Genomic DNA, 15,087 nt, shown 5'->3' on the forward strand with positions numbered 1-15,087 from the left:
GCAGACTTCTTTTCTTTTTTTCTTTTTTGGTTTTTCCAAGACAGGTTTTCTCTGTGCAGCCTTGGCTGACCAGGAACTTGCTCTGTAGATCAGGCTGGCTTCGAACTCACAGAGATCCGCCTGCCTCTGTCTCCCAAGTGCTGGGATTAAAGGTGTGAGCCACCACTACCCATCGGACTTCTATTCTTCCTTAACAAAGTGGTATTCTGAAAACCAGGACCAACCTCTCAGAAGTAAGAGATGCTTCCATGTATGAGTTCAGCATAGGATGCCTAAGATTCAGGCAGAATACTAATTGCTGGTGACAAACAGGTTGGATCTGGTGGCATGAGGAACTCGGTGTAGACAACTAAGGTGATGAGGTACCAAGACAGTAACAGAAGGACATGTTCTTGCCTCATTCCCACAGCTTGCTGCTCCCAAGGTCTCAGCCCCAGCCTGGAGCCTGTTTATAGCCAGTTAAAGAGCCTTGCACATACTTCCTCTTGCTTCATCTACAACCTCTTTTTCCCGTCTGCTGCTTTTCCCTCCTGTCTATTCAATCCTGATGGTAAAGCAAGGTCAAACCCAGCATCGCACTAGTGTTATATACTTTTTAAACAAATGAAGGGAAAATGTAAACCATATCTCCTTTTATCAAAAGAAAAAAAAAAACCCACTATTTTTGGGAAGGGGGAGTGGTCATTTCTAGTTTGAATGATAGTGACTCTTCCGGGGGACAATGTGTTTTAGAAATATATTCTAATCCCTCTGGTCTGTCTCTAGATAGAAAGAATCCTCAATCTTAAATTCAGTTCCAAATGAGGAAAGCCATTTTCCGGCTATTAAGAGATTATTCTGAGCTCCATTTTTCTTTTTTCATATTAAAGCTAAGGATTAGATTCTAAGCAGTCTGAGAGCTAACAGCAGTGAGCTACAGAGGGGCCACTCAGCAGAACCAAAATACACTTCACCTGAGAGGTCTTACAACTCTTTTTTTTTTTTGTCAAAAGATCAGAAAGTTTTTATGATTCTCTTATATCTGGTCTCTACAACTGCATGCAGCTTGCTAGCCACACACCCTGGCTTCCTATATTAAAAAGATACTAGTAGACAATTTTTTCCCTTTAATGAGACAACTTGACAGTTTGGGATCGCAGCTGCCATCTGTCCCTGTGGATCCACCTGTTAGCCATCTCTTTTCATGTGAGTGAGAGGAGAGCATAGGGGAAGGCCCCTCAAACAAAACAAGCCATGAAAACCAACAACAAACCAAATTTGCTTTCAAACCAACAGATAGACAGACAGACAGTAAAAGCAAAACAACTTCTGCCCCAAACTTAAGTTCTAATTGCAGTTAATTTTCTAAAGAATCCTTCCTCTGGGAAGACCCAGTTCTAGGTCGTGGCATCTGCTGCTATTGGCTCCTCTACTTACCAGATTGCTGCTTCAGCTGCTCTTTTTGGATTGCTGCAAACTGCTTGGCATCAGCCAGGGAGCCAAAAAGAGCAGCAAAGGGGTTACTTGAGATGTTGTTGTTATTCTCCTGGTCTGTCATTTCACTTTAAGGTATCCTCCATCCAGCCCTGGGGGGAGGGGCTATGCAAAGGACAGGAATTAGATTCAGAAGGGCAGATAACACAATTGCTGTAGTATACCTACCACTATTTCTTTTCCCATTTCTTGAGCACCATGCTTTGCAGTAAGGCATACAAATTCCTGTTGCCAAACTCAAGTTGTATTTGGCAAGATAGTTACAAACCTACCAACTGGACACAGCTAAAACTCAAAAGGCTTAACAGTGACGTTTGGCAAGATAGTTACAAACCTACCAACTGGACACAGCTAAAACTCAAAAGGCTTAACAGTGACGGCAATTAACCAATAAATGTAACCATAGCACTGAGACATACATACCACAAGAATTATGGATTCCCCATAAATTTTTAAGCTGTAAGACTAGTTTTCATTCACCTGCAGAGGACAAGGTAGTATTTGCCCAGACCGCTACAACTCAGGGCTGAAGTTGGGAACCTTAGCTACACAGGAACTCAGATTTCTTCTTTTTCTGAAAGGTAAGTTTTCATGTTACGTGTGTGTGTGTGTGTGTGTGTGTGTGTGTGTGTGTGTGTGTGTGTGTGTGCGCGCGCGCGCGCGCGTGCGTGCGTGCGTGCGTGTGTATCTCAAATTCACTATGCAGCTGAGGAGGACCTTGGACTCCTAATCCTTCTGCATACACCTAAGTGCTAGGATTACAAGCATACACCACCATGCCTGGCTTGACACTCAGATTTGGAATGCTGAATCAAGGCTAGAATCAGGTTAGCTATATGCTTGTAGGTCTCTCATGTATGTTAAATAACCTAATTCTACTCATAGATCTGGTGCTGGAGAGATGGCTCATCGATTAAGAGCACCAGCTGCTCTTCTAGAAGACTTAGTTTCAATTCCCAGTCACATGGCAGTTCATTGCTGTCTGTAACTCCATTCCCAGAGCATCTGAAGCCCTCTTCTAGCCTCAGAGTCTCCAGGCATGCACACAGTACACAGATATCTGTGCAGGCAAAACATCCCACACACATAAAATAAGCAACAAAACTACAGATTCTTTTTCAACTAAATTCTCAAAATTCTTGTTTGATGTCTTTCTTCTTTTCTGTTAAAATGAGATAGGACCTCATTGCATAGCCTAGGCTGGCCTTGAACTCATGATCCTCCTGCCTCAGCCTACCCTGGCACTCGCTCTGGAGACCAGGCTGGCCTTGAACTCACAGAGATCTGCCTGCCTCTGCCTCCCAAGTGCTGGGATTAAAGGCGTGCGCCACCAACACCCGGCTGGCTAGTCTTTTTTGATTCTATACTAATTTTTACTGCTTATCTATTTTTTTTTAATTTCCAAAAAACAAATTTAACTGTCAGGTAGACTGTCTAACATAAAATAGAAATAACACCTCTAAGATGAGGGGTACAGGGTAGGGAGGAGGAAGAACACTTGATCTACATTTAGTTAATTAGTCTGTTTTGAATCAGGGCCTCACTATGAAGCCAAAGCTTCCCTGGAACTTGATGGCTGGCTTCAAACTTACACCTCTCCTGCCTCTGCCTCCTGAGTGCTAAGACCTAGAGGAGTGCATCACCACAGATGGTCTTGCCAAGGCTGGCCTGAACTCCTGACCCTCTTGTTTCAGTAGTGTGTCATTGCCACCTCCAACACCCCAGTGTTGAGATTATAGGAACAAATCACCATGCTTAGCTTAACCTTCATTTAACAAAAGCTAATAAAAACTGGAGAAGTTAACCTTAATTGCTGGAGGAAGAGTTTATATCACTTCTTGGCACTTCTGAGATATTTCCATCAGTTGCTTCATGGCCTTTGCTATTTTCCTGCATCAGAGCTAAAAGCTAATTAGACATAAAACACTCAGCCAGTCTCCACCTCTTCTCAGGATGGTGCAGGGCTTTTCTACTCCAAGAAAATGAACTCTTGGTTGCTGCTTTACTTTTTCTTTTGCCATATATTTAGTTGAACTTAATAAAAATATCATATTTTATTTTGGAATTAATAGTCCTTGAGAGGACTTTCTCCTATGTAACCACTGGATGAGCTTAGTTCATTTCTAATTCACGTGATGCCATCCTGAACTGTCTCATTGTTGGTTCACTATCACTGTCCCCCTATCCCAAGGTATCCTGAACTCTAAAAGATGGCAAAAGCATAGTGAACTCTTGTTACTTTGTCTCAAGAATATTAACATCTTTTATCTCAACATGACAGCTTTGGTTTTTTCCCTGAGTATCAATTCCATTCAAGACATATGTCCAACGCCGGGTGATGGTAGCACAGGCCTTTAGTCCCAGCACTTGGGAGGCAGAGGCAGGAGGATCTCTGTGAGTTCGAGACCAGCCTGGTCTACAAGAGCTAGTTCCAGGACAGCCTCCAAAGCCACAGAGAAACTCTGTCTCAAAAACAAAAAAGAGACATATGTCCAGATGCATTGATCTCATCTACCAGCTCCAAGAAGGGGCACAGAGGACAAAGCGAATGATCCAAGAACGGGCAAAAGACCCATCAAGGCTTATGAAAATAAGTGAACATTGTTTTTGGACTTTTGGCTGAACCTATTGAGAAGGGAGCTCTTTCTTCTTGGATTGCTAGGCTAGTAAAACACAAGCCTAGAGTTGCCACCTTTTAACCATCTAAAAAATGCCTACCCCCAAATTAAGCTATCATACAGGAAAACAGAACTTTCCAGATTTTTCAGTTATAGAAGTCAACCAATTGCATAAGCCAGTTTGAAGCGTGTGTGTGTGTGTGTGTGTGTGTGTGTGTGTGTGTGTGTGTGTGTGTGTGTGTAATTGAAGGGTTCAGATCACTAGACAGGAGACAACGACCTGCATCACATATGTAAAAAGGAAGCTCAAAGCCAACAATATAGAACATAGGACACAGGTTCTCAAGACTATCAAGAAAGGGAGTTTAGCGCCAAAAATTCACATACTTCCTTTCTAATTCTATACTCTTCCCTTATACAAAGAGGCTAACTTTCTATTGCGTCCTATCCTTGTTTATATTGGGATTTAAAAACTTCTACATTGCATTCGTATGCAGATCTGCTTTGCCAGACTCTAAGACCGTTAAGTACAAGTTGATATCAGATTATTCTTTCTTCTGTGGCTGACATTATCCTTCAAAACCACAAAGTCTAAGCAAATATTCACCAGATGGCCCAATCTTCCAAGTAGCTACTCATGAGCCCTGAAATCACAGCATTACTCAAAATCTACTTCAAGGTACAGACTTTCCTACTTGTCTTAAGATACAGCAGTAGGTCAAGCTGCCAGTCCAGATGTTGTGGCTCTTTAGTACCTAAGCACATGTAGAATACAGAGTGAAAACAAGTCTGTTGTCACCATAAATGTTGTCCTAGTTAGCTTTAACCGTCGGCTTGACACAGTCTAGAGTCATATGAGAGGAAAGCCGTGATTGAGGGATTGCCCAGATCAGACAGGCCTGTGGACATTTCTTTGGGTATTGTCTTAATTGTTAATTGATACAGGAGGGCATCATTTCCTGGGTGGGTAGTTGTGGGATGTATAAGAAAGCTAGCTAAGCATCAGCTAGCAAGCAGCATTTCTCCATAGTTTCTACGTCAAGGCCTTACTTGAATTCTCACCCTCCTCAATGATGGACTGTGACTAGAAGTGTAACAATAATCCCTTTTCTCCTTTCAGATATTTTTGGTCAGAGAGTTTTATAATAACAACAGAAAGAAGACTAGAACAAATGTTTAAAAAAAACAACAACAAAAGGTTTTGCCTACCCTACTAAACTTATCTTTTACATATTTACTTAAAATTGGTTCAGAGAATTTCTTTCTCTAGAAACAAGGCTAAATGGTGTTAACGACTTACAGGAAAAAGGAGGACTGAGCACCTGATGAGAACCTCTGAGGAGATTCCAGTTTAGATTTAGTCATTGAGCTTACACATGTAAATAAAAGTACCTAGAAAGAAAAGAAAGGTCTCATAAAATGGAGCCTTGACATTGTTTGCTTTAATACTCACTTTACCTATTTTAAATTTCTCAGTTTGAGTATAATGGTGCATACCTGTAATCCTTGCACTTGGGAAGTAGAAGCAAGAGGATCTTGACATCAAGGCTAGTCTAGGCTACACAGTGAGACCTTGACTCAAAAATAAATAAGGGACTGAAGAGAAGACTGACTTAGGAGGGTTTACCGTTCTATCAGAGGATCCAGGGTCTGGGCCTCAGTACCCTTAACAGAACAGCTCACAGACGCCTGCAACTCCAATTCCAAGGGATCTAACAACCCCTTCTGCTCTCTGTATATATCCACATACTCTTATAACTACAAATCCATAAAAAAACAACTTTCCAAGAAAAAAAGAAACAGAAGTCCAGAGAAATGGCTTAGCAGTTAAGAGCACTTGCTGCTCTTCTACAGGACCAGAGTTCAGTTTTCAGCACCCATGTTGGGCAGCTCACAGCGTCCTGTAACCCCAGTTCTTGGGGATCCAATACACTCTGGGGCATCTGCACACATGTGCCATACACATATACAGAAACACACATGTACACATAAGTAAAAGTAAAATATTCTTTTAAAAGGAAATAATGAACAATAATAAAAATCGACAAATCTCTTGTTTTTGGCTGCCATATAGAAACACACTGTTGTTAGCTTTTGGGATGGTACAGCCACCACCAGTCCTTCAGAGCCTTTAGATTATTTGTTTTTAATACGTCTTCCTTGATAACAAATCTCACTCTGTATACCTACTGCAAAAGACTACATCTATAAGAAGTGTCTACTGTTGGTCTCATAAAATTCTCCCATCCTCTCCTGATTTAAACTTTTACTTATGTAGAGTACTGTTAATGCTTTAAGGCCACGATTGGCTCTAGTAAGCATACAGACATCTTAAGATCATGTCTGATCCGGTTTTAAAGTAGAATTACCTGTAGCACTGAAAAATGAAGGCTGTTTAAACAAAACTCTACGGATAGGGTTGGGTGGGGTGGGGTATAGTTCAGTGCTAGAGCTAGTATGTACCAGGGTTGTGTTCCAATCCCAGCCCAAATTAAGGTGTATTAAATCGTACTCCATAAAGTGTCTATTTTGGAATTTAAAAAAATGTTTCCAGGCTAACATATTCTTTCTAGAATACCTTCAGTGCTGCATATGGTATCGCAACAAAAATGTGCAACATTTGTCTGCAAGCTAGAAGGACCTCATCAAGTGAAACACATACACACCCCAACCAAAAACAAAACAAAATACCCAACCAAAACAAAAAAGTCAAACACACAAAACTCCACCAATCCCTAGCATTCTGTCTTGGGTCCCATTTTATAGTCTTCTCTCTGGGACCAAAAATCAATGACAAAACCCATTCCTGCTCTAGGAGACGAAAACGGATCCTAAAGGGAACACCACTAATACAAAGCTTCTGAGTGTGGTCACTCAATCTGAGAAATGTTTTCTCAACCCAAGAAAAACTCGAGCAGAATTCCAGAAGAGTTATAGTGACGAGCCTGTTACTCGTCTTAAAAACATCAACATCTTGCTACATGCACTCAACTGGCTTGGTTGCTATGACTCGAGCTTCATTTCGTCCCTTTCGCATCTGGCTTTCTGTCGTCCACTATTTATATTTTATCTTGGGGTTTGGCAAGAGATTCGTGAGGAGGGAGACCCACCCACCCTGCGCAGGTCCTAGATAAAAGAAGTTAAAAAACAGTCATAGCCAACACTCGGGCCTTTTCTAGCACAGGTTTGGCAAAGAAGGACATGTGCAGAGACACCTGACGCTGGAGCACCGTAAGGGTTTCCAGATCCGACAGGGTCGAAGTTCAAGAAGAGGGAGCCAGGTCAGGCAAGCACCGGAGAACAGCAAGTGTGCAGAGGTCTGCACTGGCAATTGCTTAGCTGAAAACCTCGCTCGCAGTCTCAACACTCTCCTCCCCTGAAGATACCTTCTGTCTTACCAGAGCCTGAAAGGGCAGCAACGACGACAGCTCACAGCCACAGCGACCAAAAGCTTCCCACTTCCGACTCAGCAATACAACCGGAGCTGACATCATCGCTGAGCGCCGCGCCTGTCTGTTCTCTACCCCGCGCCGGAAGTAGGGCGTTGTCGGTCCTCGCCCACTAATGGCAGGCAAAACACCAGCAAGGCGCACGCGCACATTAGCTGGCGGCTAGCAGGGGGGCGGGCCGGAAGTGGCTTTGGGATTGGTCTAGGCGGCAGGGCGGGGCAGGGCGGGGCTGGCGATGCTGTGTGGTTTGGAGTCTAGTGGAATATTAGGCCGGACCGTGGAAATCCGTCTCTTGAGGGCAGACGCACTATTTTGATTTCTGTTCTGCTCACAGACTGTGGCATTCTTTTTTTTTTTTTTTACTTTCCCACCTGGCCTGGAGCCGTTTCACTTGCTCTTCGTAGCTTAGAAGTAGTAACAATACGAACAAAGACAATGTCTAAGAACTTTTGAGCAGGCATTAGGTGCCAAGCAGTTGCTATTTTGGGTTGGACTTAGTTTTACATACACAATGGTGACAGTGTACATCCTATTAGTCTGTTCTGAGGTACACAAAAATAATGAAAGCCCCCCAAGAGCTAAACACACTGTTGAGAAAATGAGAAAAAATTTGCATTCCATAAGCAATCAAGGATTAATATTAAGAATATGTAAAAATATATCACATAATAACATATTAGTATATCTAATAGCATAATATAGTAAATTAATACATAATAAATGTTTTAATATAATATAAAATGTGTTACTACATATAAAACAATATATTAATATATAATAATATATAACATGTTAATATTAAATCACTAAGTGTGGTAGCCCATATCTGAAATCCAAGCTGTGGGGAGGGAGGTTAGAGAGGAAGATCAGAACTTCAGAAGTTCAGGTGAGCATGGGCTACTTTAATGCTTCTCAACCTTTCTAATGCTGCGAACTCTTTAATACAGTTCTTCATGCTGTGAGACCCCCCAACCATAAAATTATTTTTGGTGCTACTTTATAGCTATAATTTTGCTACTCTTATGAATCGTAATGTAACTATCTGATATACACCAATCCCCATCCGTGAAAGAGTTGTTTGACTACCGAAGGGGTCACGACCCACAGGTTGAGAACTTCTGGGCTACATAGATTCCAGCCTTTCCTGGGTTATGTGTCAAAACTATTTTTCAAGAAGAAGAGGGGGGAGCTAGGTAGTGGTGGCACACACCTTTAGTACCAGCACCTGGGAGGCAGAGTGGCTCTATCTCTGTAAGTCCTGGTCTACAGAACAAGTTCCAGGACAAGCTCCAAAGCTACAGAGAAACCCTGTATTGAAAAACAAGAAGAAAAAGAGGAGGTGGGGGAGGAAGAAGGAGTGGGGAGAGAAAGATTAGATTGGAACCCTTATCTGTTGATAATGGAAATTTAAAATAGTGCAGCCTCTTTAGAAACAGTTTGGTGATTTCTGAAAATGTTAAACATAGTATAGCATTATTATAGGAATCACATGATCCAGTAACCTAAATTTGATGATGTCCCTTATGAACTGAAAACAAGGTTTAAATGGGTACTTGTCCACCAGTCCAGCAGTCTTCATAGTAACCAAAAGGTAGAAACAACCTCAAAAGTCCATTAATAAGAGAATAGATATTAAAATAGGTTACATAAGCCTAACAGTGTTAAAAAGGAATAGAGCTCTAATACATGCTAAAACTGGATAGACCTTAGAAACATGCTACATGAAGTAGGCCAGACACAAAGGACACTTGCTGTGTGAGTCCACTTATATGTAGTACCTAGAATAGGCAAATTTATAGAGATGAATAGGAGAATGTTGCTAAGGGATAGGGATGAGGTTCAGAGTCTTTGTTCATGGTGATGAAGAAGTTCTGGAAATGAATAGTGGTGACAACTGCACAGCTGTTGGAAAGAACTTAATACTATAGAATGGCACACTTAAATGTAAGTGCAGTTTCATTGCTGTGAGAAAATGCCTGAGGAAACAATGCCAAGAGGCAAGGTTTTACTTTGGCTCCAAGTTTCAGACCTTTCCGTTTAAGGTCAGCCGAGGCAAAGAAAAATATCATCTAGCAAGAGCTCATGGCAGAGGCTGCTTCCCCATGGTAGTCAAGAGGCAGAGAATGCCTCTAACAGTCAGCTTCTTCCTCTCTGCTTTGTTACATTTGTGCTCTGGGGCTATTGACAATACACCCAGAGGAAGTCAAACATTCAGAAGTGTGTTTTAATAATCATCAGGATTCCATGATGGTAATTTTAGCCAGGCATGTGTGCTGTGCCTATAATCCTAGCACTTGGGAGACTGAATCAGGAGGATTCTGGCTGAGTTCAAGACCAGCTTGAGCTACACAGCAAGACCTTACCCATAAAACATAAACCAAAACAAAATAATAAAAGGCTATAAAATAACACTCCTTGTATCTGCATATTTTATCACATGCATAAAAGCACTGTGTAATATTTGAGTATCTACTGGTGTTCTATCTCCTAAAGGCATCTTACAGGGAAAAAATTCAGGTATGTGTATGCATGTGTATTTGTGTTGTGTGCGTGTGAATGCAAATGTGTGGAGATCAAAGAAAACCCTTGAGAGTTGAAAAATTCAGTGTTTCAGGGCAAGAGAGATGGATAGCTCAGCAGTTAAAGGTACGAATTGCACAAAGCTGGTGCCTTGAGTTCAATTCCTGGAACCCAAGTAAAGGTAAGAGGAGAGCATCTACTCCACAAAGTTATCTTCTGACTCCACATGTGTACTATGTCACATGAGTGCACACACCTACATCATGCACACATACAATTACAAAGTTGGTCTTAGAAGCCATGCATGGTGGTGCACACCTTTAATCCTGCAGAGGCTGGTGGATCTCTTGAGTTCAAGGCCAGCCTTGTCTACAGAGTGAGTTCCAGGACAGCCAGGGCTACACAGAGAAACCTTGCTTCGAAATACCTAAAAAAACTAGTGTTAGATTCTGAGTTAGAAGCTAGGTGAACAACACAGGAAAATTCAAGGGTGGTTTCAACTGTATAACAACATCCTGTCTCAACAAAAATTTCAATGGTTAGAAATTTTAAATACAAATTTTGCTGTGTGGGGCTGGAGAGATGGCTCAGAGGTTAAGAGTACCAACTTCTCTTCCAGAGGTCCTGAGTTCAATTCCCAGCAACTGAAGGGACCTGCTCCTCTTTTGGCAGCCATAACAGTAACATGTGCTCTATGACCTTGTCTTAGTCACTAGAGGTTAGGTGCCTGCCTCGTGACAAGGAACCAATCAGAAGTTAGCTGGTGGCACTATGCTTTATGGCTCTGGGTGTGCTTTATGAACAAGCGCACAGCAATGATGCAGAGAGCATAGCAACCACCCTGGGAGGGCCTATGGGCCATAACAACCAGTTGACCAATCAACACAGGGCAAACCCTCCAAGCCTGGAGACACACCAATCCTGAACCTGTGCATACCCCTAGACACTCCCCTTACGCTGCCCTATAAAGATCTGTACGAAGCGGCTTCGAACTGTGTTTGCTAGCCATCCGCCATGGTGGGTGGGTCAAAGACCTGAGCTAACATGAGGTTAGCTCGTTAAACTACAATAAAGCCTCATGCAATTTGCATCAAGCTTTCGCCTCCATTCTGTGATTGGGATGGCCGCAGTCCTGGGCTAAGATTCTGGAAGCCTCAGCTTTTCAGGGGTCTTACACAACCACATGGTGGCTCACAACCATCCGTTATGAGATCTGGTGCCCTCTTCTGGTGTGCAGATATACATGGAAGCAAAATGTTGTATACATAATAAATAAATAAAATATTTAAAAAATTTTGCTGCGTGTGGTGGCACATGCCATTAGTATCATCACTGAGAAGGTAGAGACTGGTCTATCTCTCTGAGTTCAAGGCCAGCCTGGTCTATAAATAGAGTTCCAGGTCAGTCGAGGCCACAGAGTAAGACCCTGTTTCAAATATATATATAGTAACTACATTTTCACAAATAATCATTTCCATAATCCTTGTGTGCATATCAAATAACTTGGTGAAGGTTTCATTGTAGAATAAGGAAGGATATGCATACCATATGTGGCATATATATATATATATATAATTATATAGATATGTATAAATCAATATTACAAATAAAAATACAATCTAAAAGTCGCAAAAGGCAAATGAAATGTATTGCATGTGAATATTTGAAAATGTATATAAAACTTAAGGAAAATAAAAAATATTTATAAATATCACAAAAGATAGTTTTTACAGGTTTGTATAAGGCTGATACAGTCAATAAGGGGAAAAAATTCTAAAAATGTATGATCATGTGTTTTATGTAAAAGAAAAACAAATGTTGATTTTTAGTTTTAATAAGTAAAATGAAAATTAAAACTATACTGAGTGGGTCTTGGTGGAGCATGCTGTAATTTCAGCAATGGAGGCAGGAAGCTTGAGCATTCAAGGTGATCCTTTGCTATACAGTGAGTTTGAGGCTAACCTAGGCTGCCTGAACCCAACCAAACAAGTAAGCAACCCTATACTGAGATATCCCCTTAAAATTATATTGGCTGTGGTGGAATATTAGTTTAAAATGTGTTATATTTGTTTATGCTGTGGAATATTTGTTTAATGATGTAAAGATATGTTGCATTTTTTTATGGTGCGTTTGTTTAACTCTGTAAAGCTGTGTTACTTTGCCTGTCTAAAACACCCGACTGGTCCAATAAAGAGCTGGATGATCAATAGGTAGGCAGGAGAAAGGATGGGTGGGGCTACCAGGCAGAGAGAATAATTAGGAGGAGAAATCTAGGCTGGAAATAAGAGAGAGGAGAAAGAAAAGGGAGAGAGGAGTACACCAGGGGCCAGCCTCCCAGCCAGCCATGGAGTAAGAAGGCAAAAAAGATATATAGGATAAAGAAAGGCAAAAATCCCAGAGGCAAAATGTAGAAGAGAAACAGGGTAATTTAAGTTAGAAAAACTAACTAGAAACAAGCCAAGCTAAGACTGGGCATTCATAAGTAAGAATATATTTCCGTATATTTATTTGGGAGCTAGGTGGCAGGTCCCAATAAGGTTAAAACAAACAAACCAAAAAAAAAAAAAAAACCCAACCAAGTACAATTGGCACAGCTCAAACCTCAGTAAAAAATTTGATAATACACAAGCAAAGGAGTAACAGGAACTTGTTTGCTGTAATCAGTAGTGTACATTAATACAATGACTACGATGTGAGTTTTACTTTAATAAAATTACAGGTACTGATACTTTCCAACTCTACCTTTTATTCCTATTTGTTACTAATACTTTACACATGTTCAAAATGACATTTTCTGTTAAGGCTAAAACAACAAAGCCCTGAAACTCCAACAAAAGGACATAGGCAACAATATCATGATTTCATTGTACTCCAGTGGCTCTCACTTGTACCTTTTAAATCCCTTTAAAATAACTTTTCTGCATTTTTTTTTACTATTCTTGGCTGACTGGTATTAAAAACAGAATTTCTCATTTAAAACCAATATCTTAAAAAAAGTTTTAGTGGCAATCAAGTCTAATATTCTAGGATTTTGGAGAACTGTTGCTGTCCATGAGTATATTTCATTGTGAAGAGTGACTGTATTTTCCTGAACAATAAATAGTTAAGTGTTTTTTGGTCTGAGCAGAGAGCTGGCTGTGTTGAACTTGTTGGCTACTGGTGGTCATGGACCCAGTCAGGACTATTTCTAGCAGGGCTAGTACAGGAGTTCTCTTATTTTTTGAATCTAAGGGATGTAAGTATTGCTGGACCTTGCTTCCTGGGAGCATACCCAAGGACAGTCTGCAACTGTCTTCTGGCAACTGGTGTAAATACCATTGGGGCAGGTGAAGTATTTGCTGTTAGGACTACTTTTTTGTTGTTGTTGTTGTTGTTGTTTTGTTTTGTTTTGTTTTGTTTTGAGACAGGGTTTCTCTGTGTAGCTCTGGCTGCCCTGGAACTCACGTTGTAGACCAGGCTGGCCTCAAACTCACAGAGATCCACCTGTCTTTGCCTCCCAAATTCTGGGATTAAAGGTACAAGTTCTCACTGCTGGGCAGAACTACTGTTCTTTTAACTTGTCTGGTACAGCCCTTTTCACTTCCCATACATTGGGCTTCTCTTATTACCTGATAAGGTGGCCCAGTTAAACACATCCTCTTGTGTTGTTAGTTGGGCTTTGATTAATCATTCCTACTCCAGTCTAAGTAACCTGGCTTATATTTAAACATATCCAGCAGTCATGATTTAGGCAAAGGAACTCATGGCTGGCATTTACTAAAGGCAGCATTTAACATGTGTCTTCTCCAGATGAAGGGTTTTTCTATGATCAGTTTCCACATACTCTTCCCTGGTTCCCTCCAAACAATGGCCTGTTGACTCCTTGTCCTCTGTGGGAGCTGTCTTGCAGAAAGAGAGAGAGAAGATTTGTGGTGAAGCTCAAAGCATGATAGTCATGACCAGTATTTAAGATAAGACCAGTAGGTCCCCCTCCACAACAATCTACAAGTATTCTGTTGGCCTCTGGACACTCATCCATAGGCTGTCACAAGGAATCACAGTCTGTTTTGCTGGTGTGGGCAGTTCTATCACAGCATGATGAGGTCAGAGGGACGAAACCTGGCTTGTCTATTCCTAGTAGGGGCATAGGTCCTAAGGTGCTAAGGGTTGCTTTCCAGACTAATCTACATGACAAGGTTAGCTGAATTAGGGCTGGTTCAGATGTGTGTCCATGTGAAGAGGCAGAGTAAGAGCTGAGCTGTTGTCTCCATTCTGAGATTCTTTGAGCTGGTCAACTTCAGAGGGCAGTCTGGGTCAGCTAGTCTGGGTCAGCTCTCACAGCACATTCTGGCTTGATGTATCCACAGCTTGACACCTGTAACTTCAAGAACTGCAGGGTGAACAATTTTTGTGCAGTGTCAGCCATATCTTTCAGCCAAATCTTTTAAGAGATGCTGGAGGCAGATGTGTGTGTTCATACTTTTTAAAAAAGATTTATTTATTTATTATGTAGACAGTGTTCTGCCTGCATGTCTGTCTGCTTGCAGGCCAGAAGAGGACACCAGACCTCATTACGGATGATTGTGAGCCACTGTGTAGTTGCTGGGAATTGAACTCAGGACCTTTGGAAGAGCAGCCAGGGCTCTTAACAACTGAACCATCTCTCCAGCCTGGGTCCATACTCTTGGAGGTTCTTTGAGTCCTTTGGGAGCAGTAGAGGAAGATGGACAAACATAATTTCTGCTATTTATTTATTTATTTATTTATTTATTTATTTATTATTTTTGGCTTTTCTATGTGTAGTCCTAGCTATTCTGGAACTTGCTCTTTAGACCAGGCTGGCCTGGAATTCAGAGATTTTCCCACCTCTGTCTCTTGAACACTGGAGTTAAAGGTGTGTGCCACCACCATGAGGCTGAAGTATGATCTCAAAAGGAGAGTAACCATATCTGAAGGGCATGCAATGCACCCTAAATAGTACAAGTGATAGAATTTCTGGCCAGGGAGGTCTGTTTCTCTGTAATGTTTGGCCTGTGACATTTAAAAAG

At 41.3% G+C, this 15,087-nt stretch overlaps 1 protein-coding gene across 4 annotated transcripts in view; it reads right to left on the minus strand.

Moving 5' to 3' along the window:
- Nucleotides 1-7,615, minus strand: part of Ube4a (ubiquitination factor E4A) — a 42,982-nt gene extending 35,367 nt beyond the window's left edge. For 3 of the 4 annotated variants that reach the window (XM_027411994.2, XM_027411996.2, XM_035443632.1), the window contains exons 1-2: nucleotides 7,490-7,615; nucleotides 1,417-1,578 (exon numbers count right to left, since the gene is read on the minus strand). In XM_027411994.2, coding sequence (XP_027267795.1) covers nucleotides 1,417-1,537 — 121 coding nt within the window. In that variant the 5' untranslated portion in view covers nucleotides 1,538-1,578; nucleotides 7,490-7,615. Of the gene's footprint in view, nucleotides 1-1,416; nucleotides 1,579-5,391; nucleotides 5,484-7,489 lie in introns of all 4 variants that reach the window. The other variant, XM_027411995.2, reaches the window with a different exon arrangement.
- Nucleotides 7,616-15,087: the final 7,472 nt, after the last annotated feature.

The sequence above is a fragment of the Cricetulus griseus genome, chromosome 4, assembly GCF_003668045.3.
Source record: "Cricetulus griseus strain 17A/GY chromosome 4, alternate assembly CriGri-PICRH-1.0, whole genome shotgun sequence".
Classification (NCBI taxonomy): domain Eukaryota; kingdom Metazoa; phylum Chordata; class Mammalia; order Rodentia; family Cricetidae; genus Cricetulus; species Cricetulus griseus.